Raw genomic sequence first — 16,055 nt, 5'->3', positions numbered from 1 at the left:
ATGTTCCCGAAAGGTTTATCTGTCTTTCAGAGATGCTCTTCACCGAGTCTGGGGTTACTTTTCCCCTGTCGTATTTTGCTAAGCGCAAAATGGCGATTTCTCAGTTCGCTCCGGCTACGTTCCAGAACGCGGTAGGTATCTTGATCCTGGCGAAGAGAGCAGGGGTTCGGCTTTCGGTCGGTCACTTCGAAGAACTAACCCGTCTGACAGCGTCTCACAGGAGCAAGAAACCTGGAGTTTATTATGTCAGTTCGCGACACCATCTGCTCGTTGAAGGGGCGAAAGGGAAGACCCACAACTGGGAAGGGTCTTATTTTTTCTTAAAAGTGGTTCCGGGGGTCGTCGAGGATCCTGCGATGCCTTTATTTTCTGGGTGGAACCTTTCACCTGGTAGTTCATCTTTCTTTGTCAATTGTTTTCGTCCTTCATATTTTTTGTCACTTACCCCGTTCGCTTCTTTGCAGTTGTCATACCGTGGTGCCTTCTTCCGTATCCTCCTGCATTTCGAGCTGATATGGAAGCGATACGTGCAGTGGGTCCGTATATTTGGCCAGGCTCTTTACACAGGAAATGAGGTCGTCCTAGAAAACAACAAGCTCCTCGACCGACAGGTAAGTTGCACTTTTTTTTTTGGTTCATTGACGACCTCTTTCCCTTTTTTTTTTAAACAACTTGATTTTTGTGCAGCTAACACGATGGGGAGACTTAACATGGATGTTCCCAATGTGTCGGCTCGCTATCGTCAAGCATCCGGTCCGTCTGCAACTTCTCCACCTCCTCCTCTTGAGGTCCAACCCGAGACTCGTCCTTCTGGGGTCGACTCGTCGCGAAGATCTCCTCCAGCTTCCCGCGATTCGCGTGTGGCTGAGATTCGAGCTGGCAAAAGGCCGGTGCCGTGCTCGTCTCCCCTCCCACCAAATCTCCTAGATCTTCCCGCAGGAGCTGATTCCCAAGGAAAAAAGCATGCGGGTGACTCCAGCCGTCGGAAGGAGCACTCCTCGCAGAAGAGGACAGATCGATCGGACCCGTCGAAGCGGCAGAGGACCGCGGATTATCGGTGGGATTTTTCGCACACGTCGGCGACCCGGGCTTTCCCAAACGACTCGGAGGCATGCACCCAACTGTTTTGCAAGATCCATTTTTGGTCAGGTCGTCTGAAGCCGATCGAGAGGATGAAGGAGGGCAACAAGATCATTGATGTGGCGAATACCGCCTTCGAGGTTTGCAATTCGTCGATTGATTTTGGGCCGATACGGCATTGTTGTTATCTTTTGTTGGAACTTGGTTGTTTTTTTTTTTGTTTTTTTTTTGCATTGAGGACCGTCTTTTACCATAGACTTCTTATTTCTGCTTAGCTCGTACCGACCTCATGCCTCTAAAATTTCTTCGTGCTATTTCTTTAAACGTGCGAACTTTTCTCGTGTCGCGTTCATATAATTCAGGCTCTTCCTTGGGATCGACCGAGATTGTTGCGTCGCTTTGCAAAAGCAAGGTCGTTGGAGGAAAGCGTGATTTCGCTTCCCTTTGGTTGGGATCGACGGGATACTTGCTTAGTCGGCTCGCCTATGAATTTTCGAGTAGCGATTCGTCCTCATTACATAGGTGCGATGCGATGGTCGACTTACCCATGAATGTGCGAGTAGCGACTCGGCTTTTTGTATATAGGTGCAACACGCGGTGGTCGGCTTACCCATGAATGTGCGAGTAGCGACTCGGCTTTTTTTTTAATATCGGTGCCACACGCGATGGTCTGCTTACCCATGAATGTGCGACAAGCGACTCGGCTTTTTTGTATATAGGTGCGACACGCAGTGGTCGGCTTACCCATGAATGTGCGAGTAGCGACTCGGCTTTTTTTAATATCGGTGCGACACGCGATGGCGGCTTTTTTTTTTTTTTTGGTAACGCATGGGGTCATTTAATAGATGCATTTTACGAGGGGCGCGATTTATTGCATCCCTCGGGAATACGCGCTGTTCAATCCATAAATTGTTCATCCAGCCTTATCTTTTTTCATTTCTAATTTCCTTCTAGTCCTCTCCTTTATTTGTTTTGGGAAAACACGTTGCAATGCTTGTAACGACGAGGTCGGCTTGGTTGAGGGGGGCGCGGGAACGGCTCGCTGTTCGATCTGAAGATGTGATTCGTTCGGAACTAGAGTATTATCATGCCCGAATTCAACGGCTGTGAAATTATGTCGTGGCGACGCGTCGACAGCTCGAGCGTCTTTTCCAGTTTTGTCGTATAAGTGGGATTGTGGAGCATCTCGAGCTTCTGATCGATGAGGGGCTGTTCGTCCCTAAATGGAGATGGGAGCGACTGCTCGAGGAGCGTTCTTGTTGCGAGGCGTTACTGAACAAAGCGGTGGTTCCCGATCTTGAGGAGGGCGACCTTGGACCCATTGGTACTAAGCCATACGAAGAGCACGTGGAACTCGATGCGTGCCGAACATGGGTCAATGTGTTGCGGCAGTACATTAATCAGCTTAAGAGTACCGATCACTTCTTCTGCGAGAGTACTCGTGTTGACGAACCTTCGAATGTCGACCTGGGGATTGAGTAGCGGGGCCTTGTCCGGGATGCTTGACAGCGGCGATCCCATTTTCTTATTGCTCTTTTTTTATATATTGCTTCCGTTTTGAACTATTTGGCGGGTTGGGGTTCGGCTCCCCTTCATTATAATTTTCGGGACTGCTTTTATTTTATGCCTTTGTTTTATGTTGGTGTGATTCGAGATTGCTGATAAACACAAGGAAAAATAATATATTATTGGCAGCTGCGTCTCGTAAACAAGACTGCCTACGTACCCCCGATCAGGAGGGATCAAGACGCTCGTAGTTCACTTTACATAGATAATGTGATGCAAAAGGTTTTAGATGCATGGCGTTCCAGGAGCGGGGCACTGGCTCGCCGCTCATTTTAAGGAGCTCGTAAACACCGGGATGGACGACTTTGGATATCTGGTACGGGCCTTCCCAATTGGCTCCCATTTTGCTAGCATTGAGCTCGACAGTGTTCTCGAAAACTTTTTGCAAGATAAGATCTCCCTCGTCGAAGTGCCGATAGTGGACTTTCTTGTTGTAGTACTTGGCGGCGGCGAGTTGGTAGTTTTGGATTCGTAGAAATGCCTTCTCGTGTTCTTCTTCCAGCTCGTCTAGCCTGTCTAGAATCATCTGGCTGTTGAGTGTTGTGTCTTGGACGAGCATTGTTCGGCGAAGGCTTGTACTTCCGACCTCAGCGAGGGTTTGGTTCGTAGCTTGTCGTGGGGTTGTACGATCGGACCAGAGCACTCCATCGAGTTCGACAGCCCAAGCGCCTTTCTTGGCGTCCATCCTCTTCTTGAGGCCGTCTAATATGGTTTTATTTGTCGCTTCGGATTGTCCATTTCCTTGTGGGTATCTCAGCGTTGATTTCCTTAACTTGATTCTCCATTTTGCACAGAAGTCTTTGAATTGCAAAGAAATGAATTGCGAGCCGTTATCGGTGACTATTTCATAAGGTAGGCCATGGCATCATATGATATATTTCCACACGAAAAGCTGGACGTCTTTAGCTTTGATGTTGGCGTAGGACCCGGCTTCGACCCACTTAGTGAAGTAATCGGTGAGGACGAGGATATATCGTTTCTGTCTTGACGCGGGTAGCGGGCTGATAATATCCATTGCCGAGCGCATAAATGGGTATGGAGCTACGCCAGCTCGTAGAAGCTCGGTCGGTTGGTATATGATGGGTGCGTGACGCTGATATTTCTCGCATTTGGCCACGAATCTTTCTTAGTCGGAGATCATTGTTGGCCAGTAATGGTCGTGCTTCTTGATTCGTAGTGTTAGGGCTCGTCCACAGCATTTGGCCACGAATCTTTCGTAGTCGGAGATCATTGTTGGCCCTCATGGGTTTCCATCATGACTCGTTCCGTATCATCGCCGTGCAGGACCAACAGTAAGGCTCCGGAGGAAGTCCACCGAAGCAGGTGCTCTTTCATCAGGGTGTAATGGGCAGCTTTCGTTTTCAATCGTCCTGTAGCCCATTTGTCCGTCGCTACGTCGCCGTCTGCGAGATAATCGCGTATTTCGACTCGCCAATCTGTCTAGTCGTTGACAGAAGGAGGTTCGAATTGCTGCTCCGAGGTGGCGACTTACCCGGAGAGTCTGATCTAGTTTGGGAGGTGATGGGCGAGGCAGGTTGCTGCTGGAGTGTCCTTGATGCTCGGCGTATCAATGCTTTCAACTGGTATGATACGTCGCAGGTCTGGGTCTACTAGGGCATCAGCCAGAGCATTTTCCACTCTTCGGATCTTAATGAGTTCGAACTCATCGAAACGTTTGGACAGAAGTCTGACGATGTTAAGGTAGGCAGCCATTGGTTCGGTTTTGGTGTCGTTCTCCCCACCGAACTGACTGGTGACAAGCTGTGAATCGCAAAAAGCCCTGATTTGCTTGATTTGCATTCCGCTGGCAAGTTTGAGTCCGGTGATTAGTGATTCGTATTCGGCGACATTATTGGTGGCTTGCAACCGAAGTCGGAAAGATTGTTCCAGAATTTCCCCGGTCGGGGATGTTAGCCGAACGCCCACACCGGAGCCTAGATGGGAGGACGCACCGTCGACATGCAGGATTCACTGTCCATCTGTCGGGTCGGACGGTGTAGGCTCGACGCCGTCTAAGGGTAGTTCAATTAAGAGTCAGCTAACAGGGCGGGTGAGATACTCGATGTCGTATTCGCTGAGTTCGATCGCCCACTTTGTTAATTGCCCAGATTGATTCGAACTGTGTAAAATAGATCGCAAATGTTGATTGGACAGGGCGGCGATGGTATGCGATTGGAAATACGGTCGGAGCTTTCGTGCCGAAGTGACGACTGCTAGGGCAACCTTCTCCACTGTTGGGTAACGGGTTTCGGCCTCGTCGAGGGACTTGCTTACATAAAAGATAGGTCGTTGCTCTCCTCGGTCGTCTTTGACAAACACTCCGCTGACTGCTGATGTGGAAACCGCGATATATAGGAATAAAATTTCGCCAAGCTCTGGCTTCGCAAGTATTGGAGGTGTTGATAAATAATTCTTCAATTTTCCAAACTTCTCGTGACAGGCCTCATTCCATTCGAACTTTCCCTTGGTCTTTAGGAGTTGATAGAAGGGGAGGCACTTGTCTGTCGACCTGGATATCAAACGATTCAGAGCAGCGATTCGCCTGGTTAATCGTTGCACTTCTTTGGCGTTCTTGGGCGAGGGGAGGTCGATGATCGCCCTGATTTGCTTCGGGTTCGCTTCGATTCCTCGCCGGGTTACCAGGTAACCCAAAAAATTCTCCCGACTTGACTGCAAAGGTATACTTGGCTGGATTTAACTTCATCCCATACTTATTCAGGGTGTCAAAGCATTGTCGGAGATGAGTATTATGATTGTCGGCGTGCTGCGACTTGACGAGCATGTCATCTTTATATACCTCCATGGTTCTGTCGAGCTGTTCGGCGAACATCTTGTTAACAAGTCGCTGGTAAGTTGCTCCGGCGTTTTTTAGGCCGAAGGGCATTACCTTGTAATAGTAGGTGCCTCTGTCTGTGATCAATGACGTTTTTTCCTGGTCATCCTTGTGAATTATAATTTGGTTGTACCCCGAGAAGGCATCCATAAAGGTCAGAAGTTCGTTGCCAGCGGTTGCTTCGACGAGCTGATCTATCTGTGGTAGTGGGAAGCTGTCTTTGGGGTAGGCTTTGTTTAGGTCAATAAAATCCACGCAGATTCGCCACTTTCCGTTTTTCTTTTTGACGACTACTGGGTTGGCCAACCACTCCGGGTATTTTACTTCTACATTGGATCCTGCGCTGAGTAGCTTGTCAACTTCGTCATTGACTGCTTGCGATCTCTTTGGGCCTAGCTTGCGTCGTTTTTGCTTGACTGGCTTGTGCGTTGGATCAGCGTTGAGCTCGTGTGTTGTGACGGTTGGATCGATTCCTTTCATATCAGTTACATTCTATGCAAACGTTGAGATGTTTGTCCTAAGGAAGAGGATCAGCTCGGTGCGCATAGCTTTGGTTATTTCCGTTCTAATATTCACACATCGTTTTCTGTCGGCCTCGTCGAGGCTTACTTCTTCCGTTGCGGCAACGCCCTGTTGGATCGGGGTCGGGCTTCCATCGGTCGGCGACGAGTCATCGTTGCCGACCTGCTGCTTTGACTGCTATAACTTCTTCGCTGTACGGATCTTGTGTTCGATCAGGAAGCAAGTCCTCGCGCTCTGCTGGTTGCCGCGTAATGTGAACACTCCTTTAGGTGTTGGGAATTTCACGCACTGATGGTGCGTAGATGGGACTGCCCTCATCTTGTGGAGCCACGGTGTTCCGGGAATGACATTGTAGATAGTAGGCCTGTCTATGATGGCGAACTGGGAATACCTTGCTATTCCTCCGACAAAGATCGGCAGATCGATGGTACCGACTGACATGAGATGATTTCGCTCTCGCCGATTTCCATTTGTGCTAGGACGTTTCTGAAGATCACATTTACCGAGCTTCCGGTATCGATCAAGATCCTCGTAACCTCGCTTTCTCCGATAAACAGTTCGACGACTAGCGGGTCGTTATGCAGGAAATCTAAGCCTTCCAGGTATCTGCCTCGTCGCCGCTCTGGTCAGCGAGTGCTTTGGAATCTTTTACAAACTTTCGGGCGATATTCTCAGCTCGCTTGGAATCAGTTTTTTCGGGTCGGGTCATCTTGCTTCTGTCATACTCGACAATTATTGCAACTTTTTTGTTCCGCTCCATCAGGATCGTTTGGAGGTAACGGCACTCCTCGGTTGAATGTGTGTTACTCTGATGGTAGTCGCAGTATTGAGTTGCACTACTCTCACCTTCTTCCTTTCTGATATATTTATTTTCGCCGATTGCGAAGGTTCGGCGTGTTCGGTCCGGGTTTCGGGAGAAGTGCTGGTGCGGCTCGACATGTTCAACCTTTGGAGCTGCGACCGTCGATGGCTTGGCTGCGACGCTTGTTTCTGTGGCATGCTTCTTTGCGTTGACCACCTTTTCTTCTTCGACTTCTATATGCTTCGCAGCTCGCAATAATGCGTCAGCTATGGTTTCGAAATAGGTCAAGGACAACTCTTCTTTAAACCGGGATTCGTACCACAACGCGTTTTTGAGTGTGACGATAGCTGCGGCGTCTGGAATCGAGACGTTCACGACGAATTCCTTAAAATTGCCATTGAAAGATCGGAGTGATTCGTTTCGCCCTTGGGTTAGTGCGTACAGGTTTGCGTGGGAGTTCTTGTTTTCCATCAAAACGGAAAACTGCTTTGAAAACTCTGTTATCAGTTCCTTGATACTATCAATCGACCCGGATGGGAGCCGCGAAAACCAACTTAACGCTGCCCCGGTCAAGTACTCAGCAAAGACTTGGCATGCTCGAGCATCATATTCTGTCGGGCTGAACTGCAGGGGGCCGAGTGCTACTTCGAAAGTGAACAGAAAGTCTCGGGGGTCGGCTGTCCCGTCGTAGTAACCCAGCCTTGGCTTGACCGCTCGCTTTACTGGTGTGGTTGCAAGCCTTATCGAGAATGGGGTTCGCTGAGTTGCCTCGAGCATGAGATCTACCTCTGGTGCTCTACTCGTCGCTTTATGAAATATAGTCTCCATTTCTTGCATCTTTTCCCTAATTTGCTTCAGCTCGGCATCCTTGGCGTTGTCGCTCTGTTCAACGATACACGGGTTAGGGTCGCGCTCGGATCCGCCAGTTCCTGCAGACGGCCTTGGCATCATTCCTGCCGAGAAAAGATTCGTCGAACCTTGTCGGATGGCCTAGATATGGTTGATTTCCTCCTTGGATCCGACCTGTGTTGCGGTTAATGCGTCCAATCGAGTGTTGGTTCGCTGTTGGTCGAGGCGTGCTAAGATCTCGCGGAATAGCTCATCTATGTTTGAGACGGGCTGGTTATTGATCAGGGCGACTTGCACTGGGTTCATAGTCGGTTTTGTGATCGTCGGGCTCGCTAGATTGCTTGCGATGACGAACGCTTCTGGACTCTCCGCTGTAGCAGCCTTTCTTGGAGCTTCCGGGGTTGGGAGGACCGCCTGTCCTACTTGATCCGCTGACGGGGTTGTTGTTCCCCCTGACGATCCGGCTTCCTTGCTCCCTTCCTTCGTGGCTATGGTCATCTCGCGTATCTGTTGTAGGTCCGTTCTTCAAACTTTCAAAGAGAATCTCGACTTGGCTCCCCCTACCTGGCGTGCCAAATTGTTGATGTCCAGATCGGTACAATTAGAGAGTTTTAGTTCGGTGTTTGGATGGTCGAAGTTCTCTCTTATATATGAATAAGTCGGGCTACAATTAAGAACTACGAGCTATAAAACGACGAGAAGGAAACAATTATCAAGTTGAGAGCTCGTCGAATCGGTACTGCGAGAACCTGTTCTCTTGTACGAATTCCTTTCCCGTTTTTCGTGTCGTCTTACCGTACGCTGTACATTCACTATTTATAGATTCATGTGTTGGTTTGTCATCTGAAAAGATCAAAATACCCTGCTTGGCCTATTAATTTCCTTAGGCCTTTTCTAAACTGAGCCTGTTGTTGGGGTGAAATCCACCCCTAACACTACGGATCACATATCCATGAATCTCCTCTCCATCCAATCGTAAACTACGGATCACATGAACCAATGTTGACACATTAGGCTCAAAACCCCAAACTCTCGACTTCGAAAACCACCATAACCCTTCTTCTTCAAAACCATGATCGAGAAGCCCAAAAACTATAACATTCCAAGAAACAGAATCTCTAAAAGTCATACAATCAAATTCTCGTATCGCAGAGCTCAAGTCTCCACATTTCATGTAGAAATCAGCAATCGAGTTCCCAACAGAAACAAAAGACTCAAACCCTCTCTTCAACAAACTCGCTTGGATACATCTACCTTGAAACAGCCACGAGAGTTTACCACAAGCTTTGAAAACGATGGGGAAAACGAAAGGATCGTTAAATTGATTTCCAGCTCTCTGTATCTCTGAATACCCAGTAAGCACTTCCCGCCATCTTCCATTAACGGAAGCTTGCTTAATCTTTGATGACAAAGCTTCTAGCTTTGAACACAAGTGTGATCCCATTATACCACACCTAAAGTTTCAAGCTTTCACAGCAGAGTTGTGTGAAAAAATGGTTTTTCATAATCTGGTTTAACCGTTTTAAGCAGTTATTATATTACACACACAGGTACAACTACAAGTACAGCATATGTTCTGTTTTCTCTATTTTGGTTGTTCCATATAGTAGTAGTAATACATACGAATTGGGTTCTGATGATCTTTTAACAAATACAAAACTTAAAAAAAAAAAAAAAAGAATCTCGTGGCTTCAAAACAACACTAACGAGCTCGAGCCATGGTATGCCTAGGACGAAATGAAGAGAGATGTTGCGGGCGATAATGGCCTTGTTGTTGACGGACGGATGGAGAAGCAGCTCTAGTGGTCCTTCGCTCTAACGGTTTCTCATTAGCAGCTTCTATGAGTTCAAGCGATTCCACAACTTCTTTCATCGATGGACGGTCCTTAGGTTCGGGTCCAAGGCATTTTAAAGCCAGTTGAGCGACTCGGAAAGCGGATTTGAAAGGGTACTTTCCTTCTAGACGAGGGTCCATTATGCTTCTTAGTTTTCTTCTTTCGGACAGATGAGGTTTAATCCATTCGGTTAGATTGTGTTGTCCGGTGGGACGAGTAGGATCAAGCGCATGTAAACTAGTTAAGATCTCGGCCAAGACAACGCCAAACCCGTAAACATCGCTCTTTACATACAAGTGACCTGTTAGAACCAACCAATATATTCACATAAACTGTCTTGTAATGAAAAACCAAAAAAAAAACAAGAAGACAAGAGAATGTACAAGTACCTGTAGCAACATACTCAGGAGCTGCATAACCTTGTGTACCCATAACCCGTGTTGTGATGTGAGATTGACTCGCGGAAGGACCTAATTTCGCTAATCCAAAATCTGATATCTTTGCGTTATATGACTGCATCAAGAACAAAACAAGTTGAGTACCATGCTTGATGATTTGCTACAACATCAAAATCCATAAGCGATCAGTATTTTACTTACCCCATCAAGTAGAATGTTTGAAGCTTTGAAGTCTCTATAAATTACTTGCTTCTCTGAAGCGTGCAGGAACGCTAATCCCTTAGCTGCTCCTATTGCGATCTTAAGCCTTATCTCCCATGAGAGCGGCTGAACAGAAGAACCCCCTGGAAGAATAAAAGCAATTTCAAACCATGCGGATTGGGAGATCATCCCATTGAAATGAGTTGGTGTATGTATAAGAAGAAGATTCTGATTAAAGAAGGTTCTTACTTCGGAAGAGATGATTCTCTAAACTCCCTTTCTGCATAAACTCATACACAAGAAGCAACTCTTCACCTTCCAAGCAGTATCCCAATAGTTTCACTAGGTTCGGATGAGAGACCCTCCCAAGAAAATTTACCTCACACTGCACAAAAAACCAAGTAAGAATCCATACAGTAAAAAAAAAAAAAAAAACTCCACATTGCATATCAAAGAAAATTACAATCCCATGATTCATTTGCTAAGCTGACTTTACTACTCACTTGCCATTCCTCGAATCCTTGGAAGCTTTCAGCATTCAGTTTCTTAACAGCAATCACGGTTCCAACGCTTTGTTTCCCAGGCGCCTTATCTTCAAGCCAGCCTTTAAAGACTTTCCCAAATCCTCCTTCTCCAAGAACATTCTCAGACTTGAAATTTCTTGTTGCAGCTCTAAGTTCTGCTAAGCTGAATATCCTCAAATTCGGAATGGGAAGTATCTGTCCCTCGGGATAAGCATCTTCACCACTTGTCACAGAGAACCCACTATTGCTAGAGATGTTACTTCCCCTTGATGTTCCTGTAGTCGTCGTGTTGTTTGATGACTTTAAAGCCCCTACTTCCAATTACAACCATAGGAAAAAACCAAGTCAAGCCCACAAAACACAGAGTCACATAACAGAAACACAAACAACAACAAAAAACACAGTCTTTTGATCAAAGGTCGAAACTTTCAGAGAACCCATATGAGATAACACCAAAAGAACAGTCTCAAATCCAATTAACAAAGGCTAAAACCATACACAGAGACGTAAAAACGTAACCTTTATGCATCAAACAAACAAGTACAACGTATCACGCAAGTTTAAACCAAACCCAGATAGGGAATTCAGTAGATTGAGAGAACAAACCTGAACTGATGTTACCAGTAGAGGTAGGTGTTGTTGTAGGAGGAGAAGAATCAGATGAAGAGCTCCAACAAAGTCCCATCCCAACAAAAGAAAAACTAAAGCCAAACCCTTTGTGTTACCCTCTATCAAAATAAATAAGTATCTGTAAATCTTAAAAAATCAAATACAATTCTTTGTCAGGCATGATTATTTATATGAAGTCAAAGAGAAAGAAAGAAAAAAATGGCGTGTGAAGCTAAAACAGAGTACTTTACAAGAAAATATTGATGGATAGAGATCGGACAGGTATCGTTTAAATTGGGTGTGAATGATTAGAAGTAGAAGAAGAAAAAGGTTATAAAGATAACTTTTTTATTCTTTTCTTTTTCAATTCGACGAAATTTCTTCTCTGACAAATTTATTTATTGTTATAGAATTTGTGGTGAGAGAGTTTGTTTTGTTATCATGAGAGCATTGAAGAGAGATGAGAGAGAAGACTAAGTCTTTACAAGAATGGTGGTGCAAAGGATTTTTGAGGAAGAAAGAGTGGTTTTTTAGTTTTGAGGTCCAAGTCAACTCTAGAGAAAAAATGTTTCCATGATGAGACTACCAAATAATGAGAAAATACAAATTATCCTATGTATTTTTCTTCATTTTTGATAAACTTTATTTTTACTTTTCAACGAAGTCACTATATCTTTGAAATTTATTTTACGTTCACCTTTTAAGCTACTCAAAATTTCATAAAATAATACTCTCGGTTTCTTATTATTTAATTTTAAACTAATAACAATTTAAAATTTTAAATATTTTTAATGATTATTTCTTGAAATTTACAAAACATCAATTTTGGTGGGACAAAAAATATCTCAAAACATCAATCTTTATAAAATAGAAAGAGTATTAGTATTAATATTAAAACGTTAAACTAGAAAAACATATTCATTTTCTTGAAATTATAGTCAAAACAATATTGTTTGATGATGTAAGCTCTTTCAATATTTGTCGATGACATTCGTTTATTTTCTTTATATAGATATAAAAAAATTGAATGGAAAAGTTTCCAATTCAATAAAAGATGAATAGCTCTTCATTTTTGGTAATCTATTTATAGATTTTTCTTTCACGGCATCTTTTTGGTTAGAAGTATAGGACCATGACCCCGAGACTGAATTTGTTGGTTTGCATACGGATAGATAAGAAAAAACAAATATTTGTCAAGAATTCATTCATGGACGTGTTTTAAGTATGTGATTTTGATGTGAATGTGAAAACCGAAAAGGTGAAAACTACTCAATAAAATAAAAAAAGGTCTTATGAAAGTCGATTCACCATTGTCACTGATTTGTTGTGTGTAAAGGCCTTTTTCTAATAATTTGTTTCTTGTTTTCTATTAGATCAAAAGTTTCATTGAGTGTTTAATGTTTCTACATCTAATAGAATCGATCGTCTACTGTGATTTCGTGTATTATATGTAAAAATGATTATCATGATTACAAGACATATAATAAAATTATTAGTCGTATAGGCATAGACATATAAAATTATTAGTCGTCTGATCAAATTTTGTAAATCAAATTTAGAAAGTAAAGAGTCTAACTTGGAAAAAAGTCTAATTTTGTAAAGAGTCTAATCTTAGTAAAGAGTCTAATTTTGTAAATCAAATTTAGCAATGTCGATGTAGTTTTTTTTCTTTCTAAATGAACCAAATTTTGTTTTTTGGAAGAACAGTATACTACAAAACAAACGTGCACGTGTACGTACTTAATTTAACAAGTTAAGATTATTGTCCTGTACGCACTTATTTTTAGATTATTGTTTTTAAAATAAAAAAATTAAGATGATTAAAATGTAAATCATATGCGCATTTTTTATTAATTATAATATAGTATGAACACGAGTCTAATGTAAGCATGGCAGCCCTCTCACGCGTAATGCGTCGGTGGGTCAAAGGATCCTGATTTTTCTGGAGAACAATTTATAAGAAATAAAATTAAAACTTGATGTGCTAAAAGTATATAAATACAGAAGAAGAGGAAAATTAAATTTGAAGTTTTTCTTTTCTTGTTTTATCAATCTAATGGTACATGACTAAACCGGTTTAGTTTTGGTATTCTATTTATAGTTTGAAACTGTAATGCTTCAAAGTTCAAACTCTCATACGCTGTTGATCACGATATTTAAACGTTTCCAACAATTTGTTCCATTTAGTTTATTTCGAAATGCGTATAACACACATTCATTAATCTAATGTCTTGAAGAAGGAAAAAAAAAAGTACTAACATCAAATGGTTTATCCAAAGTGGGCTTTTGTTGATGATCTTAATGTATATTTGGGCCAACACTAGTTCCCATCATAAAATGGCATTTGGACTTTTAAAACAGTTATTTTTTTTTCCTTGGTCAAATACAATCAATCTCTTAAGTAAACAAAAGTACAAATTCGAAAATTGCCAAAAAATTTCAAGATTGTCATTCAATTAGTTATAAAAGAGAGTGTTTCTTAAAATTGGAAGGGGTAATTTTGTCAAAAATCAGCAATCAAAATTACCCGACCCATTTATAAAAAGGATCTGCATCCTTTACAAATAACTCGGTTTATAATTTATAGGGCTTCGACTCCACTAGCTTCAATTTCTACGAAATCCACAAAAAAAAGCCTTACCCATTAGATATTTTAGGAACATAATCGATATTAAACAAAAAAAAATTCAAAACTTAATCACCGCAACAATCAAGATCGGGTAACTATACGAATCATAACCAACTTATAAACAAAATTATCTTAATCATCACTCCATCAATCAAATTTTGAGGATGTAATCCATCATAATCACCAAAAAATCTCTTAGTATTATCACAAAAATCTAAATTTCCCTAAACTCAAATCTTAATATTCGAAAAAATCTATGAAATTAAAAGAATCAGAGATTTTTTGCTTGCATACAAATTCTATCATTAAACACTCTAACCTAAACACTAACACGTGAATCACCTATAAATATACTCATCAATACACATGTTAACATCATCACAAATTCACAAAATCTCGAGTCCATACTTTGAAACTTACCTTAAAATGGCTGCTTCCTACGCTTTCCTCCGAGATGTCAAGCCTTTCAAGACTTCATGGAAAGTGCAAGTCCGTGTCCTTCATTACCTGGAAAACATATACAACACAATTTGGTGAAACCTTGACATGGTACCCGCTGATGCTCAGGTCAGTACAGAGATCCACTATTATTATATACATATACGTTCAATATTCAAGTTAATATTATTAACCTAACGACAACGTCATTTTCAGGGAACAAAGATTCATGCTTCAGTGAAAAAGAATCTGATGAATCGGTTTGAGAACAAGATCACCCAAGGAGAATGGAGATCAATTGAAAATTTCGGCTTGAGTTTTACCAGTGGTCAATTCAAACCCACAGGTCATCGATACAAGATGAGTTTCATGACTCAAACCGTTTTTTTCATGATGAAAGAAGTCAATATTAGAATGCAGAAGTTAGTGTTTACGAAAACAAACCTTTGAAAACTAAGGTAGAAATGAGTTGTGTCAATCATGATGAATCTTCCCAGAATATATTTTATGTAACTACGTGATGTCAAACAGGTCACCTACAAGAATATAGCAGGCAGTTAGCATTTCAATAGGCAAAATCAATTATATTTGGGGATGAGGGGGAAGAAATTAGCAATGTACAAAGTACTTATCTGATTGTAATTTATCTCTCTAACAATCAATAATTCCCCTGAATTAGAAACACAATAGAAAGTCAGTACCACCACAGATTACTTATTTGAATCTTGTAATTACATAATGAGAGCTATACCCGTGATATGATTGTTATATACTACGAGTATTCGACAGTTTTTGTCTCCGCTACATGAAAAAGACAACATAAATTCAGATTAACGCAGGCACTTAGATTGGGGTTATATGAGATATAAACGATTTTCTGTATTACAAATCCTACTATTAATCGGAATTAAACAAAACTCTACAGCTTTTGACCAAAAAAAAACAAAAAAAAAACAAAACTCTACATCATCATCAAGAACAAAATCCAGAGGATTAGGTCTTTACTGCTAGAGATAATAGAAATCATACAAGTACAAATGATTAAGAACGATTTAGAAGCATCTTACCCAGATGATCAATTGCTTGAAGGAGTTAACCAATTTAAAGAAAAAGCAATACTGAAATTGATTAATTGCTGATAGATAGCCGATTAAAACAAAATGGGAAAGCACCACTTTTTAACGACAATTGTCATCTCGGTAAGATGCTTTGCTCTCCAAAAATCAGATATATGGAAAGATTAAAATGATACAGATTGAAATAGAGAACTAATTTTCTGGAATCAACATGAAAAGCTTAACAAAAAAAATATTAGAAAATTAAAAAAAGAAGGTGTTGTTTCCTATCTAGATTCCAGCAAAAAATTATTAGTTTACATTTGGAAAAAAAACAAACAAAAACAGGCCCTTCAATATAAATGCCTAAGCTGGCCCAATATGAAATGGAAATTAAACGTAACCTATTAGATATGCACGTTAATACTTTCTCATAAACGTAAATATATGACGACTATTATTTCGAAATCAAGAATTTAATAGCAATTACATATTTTTAAAAATATAGAGATGATTAGTTAATAAAGTTATAGCAAAATAAAATTAAATAAATAAAATTATAATAAAATTGTGTTGACTACAATAATGTGTAACATATATATATATATATATATATATATATATATATATATATATATATATATATATATATCTAAAACACTATACACTTTAAATTAGTCTACTGAAAAAATACTATTAAGCCATTTTACATCC

The 16,055-nt window shown here is 41.6% G+C and overlaps 3 protein-coding genes and 1 long non-coding RNA gene across 9 annotated transcripts; all 4 read right to left on the bottom strand.

Annotated features, from left to right (window-relative positions):
* Positions 1 to 2,812: 2,812 nt before the first annotated feature.
* Positions 2,813 to 3,331, bottom strand: LOC147949908 (uncharacterized). Its single transcript, XM_087511309.1, has one exon. The coding sequence runs from the start codon at positions 3,329 to 3,331 to the stop codon at positions 2,813 to 2,815; it is 519 nt and encodes a 172-aa protein (XP_087367435.1).
* Positions 3,332 to 6,178: 2,847 nt separating this feature from the next.
* Positions 6,179 to 7,754, bottom strand: LOC147949907 (uncharacterized). The gene is made up of 2 exons (XM_087511299.1): positions 6,658 to 7,754; positions 6,179 to 6,566 (listed from the first exon to the last, which is right to left on the bottom strand). The coding sequence occupies exons 1-2, from the start codon at positions 7,752 to 7,754 to the stop codon at positions 6,179 to 6,181; spliced, it is 1,485 nt and encodes a 494-aa protein (XP_087367425.1).
* A 1,410-nt stretch (positions 7,755 to 9,164) lies between these two features.
* On the bottom strand, positions 9,165 to 11,775 carry LOC104791268 (putative serine/threonine-protein kinase PIX13). Of its 6 annotated transcripts, none has more exons than XM_087458562.1 (7): positions 11,471 to 11,775; positions 11,217 to 11,338; positions 10,590 to 10,921; positions 10,336 to 10,471; positions 10,087 to 10,229; positions 9,877 to 10,000; positions 9,165 to 9,788 (listed from the first exon to the last, which is right to left on the bottom strand). In XM_087458562.1, the coding sequence occupies exons 2-7, from the start codon at positions 11,293 to 11,295 to the stop codon at positions 9,355 to 9,357; spliced, it is 1,248 nt and encodes a 415-aa protein (XP_087314688.1). In that variant the 5' UTR covers positions 11,296 to 11,338; positions 11,471 to 11,775; the 3' UTR covers positions 9,165 to 9,354. The 6 variants fall into 6 exon arrangements, with proteins under 6 accessions (XP_087314688.1, XP_087314684.1, XP_087314686.1 ...); XM_087458558.1 differs by having other exon boundaries at positions 11,217 to 11,366; positions 11,471 to 11,722; XM_087458560.1 differs by having other exon boundaries at positions 11,217 to 11,366; positions 11,466 to 11,718.
* A 1,870-nt stretch (positions 11,776 to 13,645) lies between these two features.
* LOC109132219 (uncharacterized) lies at positions 13,646 to 14,956 on the bottom strand. Its single transcript, XR_002037477.2, has 3 exons — positions 14,731 to 14,956; positions 14,269 to 14,355; positions 13,646 to 13,832 (listed from the first exon to the last, which is right to left on the bottom strand). It is a non-coding gene; the product is annotated as an uncharacterized LOC109132219 (long non-coding RNA).
* Between the last annotated feature and the right edge of the window lie 1,099 nt (positions 14,957 to 16,055).

The sequence above is a fragment of the Camelina sativa genome, chromosome 1 (genome assembly GCF_030686135.1).
Source record: "Camelina sativa cultivar CO46 ecotype springtype chromosome 1, ASM3068613v1".
Classification (NCBI taxonomy): domain Eukaryota; kingdom Viridiplantae; phylum Streptophyta; class Magnoliopsida; order Brassicales; family Brassicaceae; genus Camelina; species Camelina sativa.
Note: the sequence above shows the minus strand (reverse complement) of the source record. Positions and strands in the feature narration are given on the sequence as shown.

What these genes read in the sequence shown, in the direction of transcription:
- LOC147949908 (XM_087511309.1), bottom strand. Translation starts at nt 3,331, where the DNA reads ATGGACGCCAAGAAAGGCGCTTGGGCTGTCGAACTCGATGGAGTGCTC.
- LOC147949907 (XM_087511299.1), bottom strand. Translation starts at nt 7,754, where the DNA reads ATGATGCCAAGGCCGTCTGCAGGAACTGGCGGATCCGAGCGCGACCCT. An exon ending in GCTGAGAATATCGCCCGAAA is followed by an intron (nt 6,567 to 6,657) that starts GTTTGTAAAAGA and finishes ACGACCCGCTAG; the next exon opens with TCGTCGAACTGTTTATCGGA.
- LOC104791268 (XM_010517117.3), bottom strand. Translation starts at nt 11,295, where the DNA reads ATGGGACTTTGTTGGAGCTCTTCATCTGATTCTTCTCCTCCTACAACA. An exon ending in CAAACATTCTACTTGATGGG is followed by an intron (nt 10,001 to 10,086) that starts GTAAGTAAAATA and finishes TTCTTGATGCAG; the next exon opens with TCATATAACGCAAAGATATC. An exon ending in TCCTGAGTATGTTGCTACAG is followed by an intron (nt 9,789 to 9,876) that starts GTACTTGTACAT and finishes TGGTTCTAACAG; the next exon opens with GTCACTTGTATGTAAAGAGC.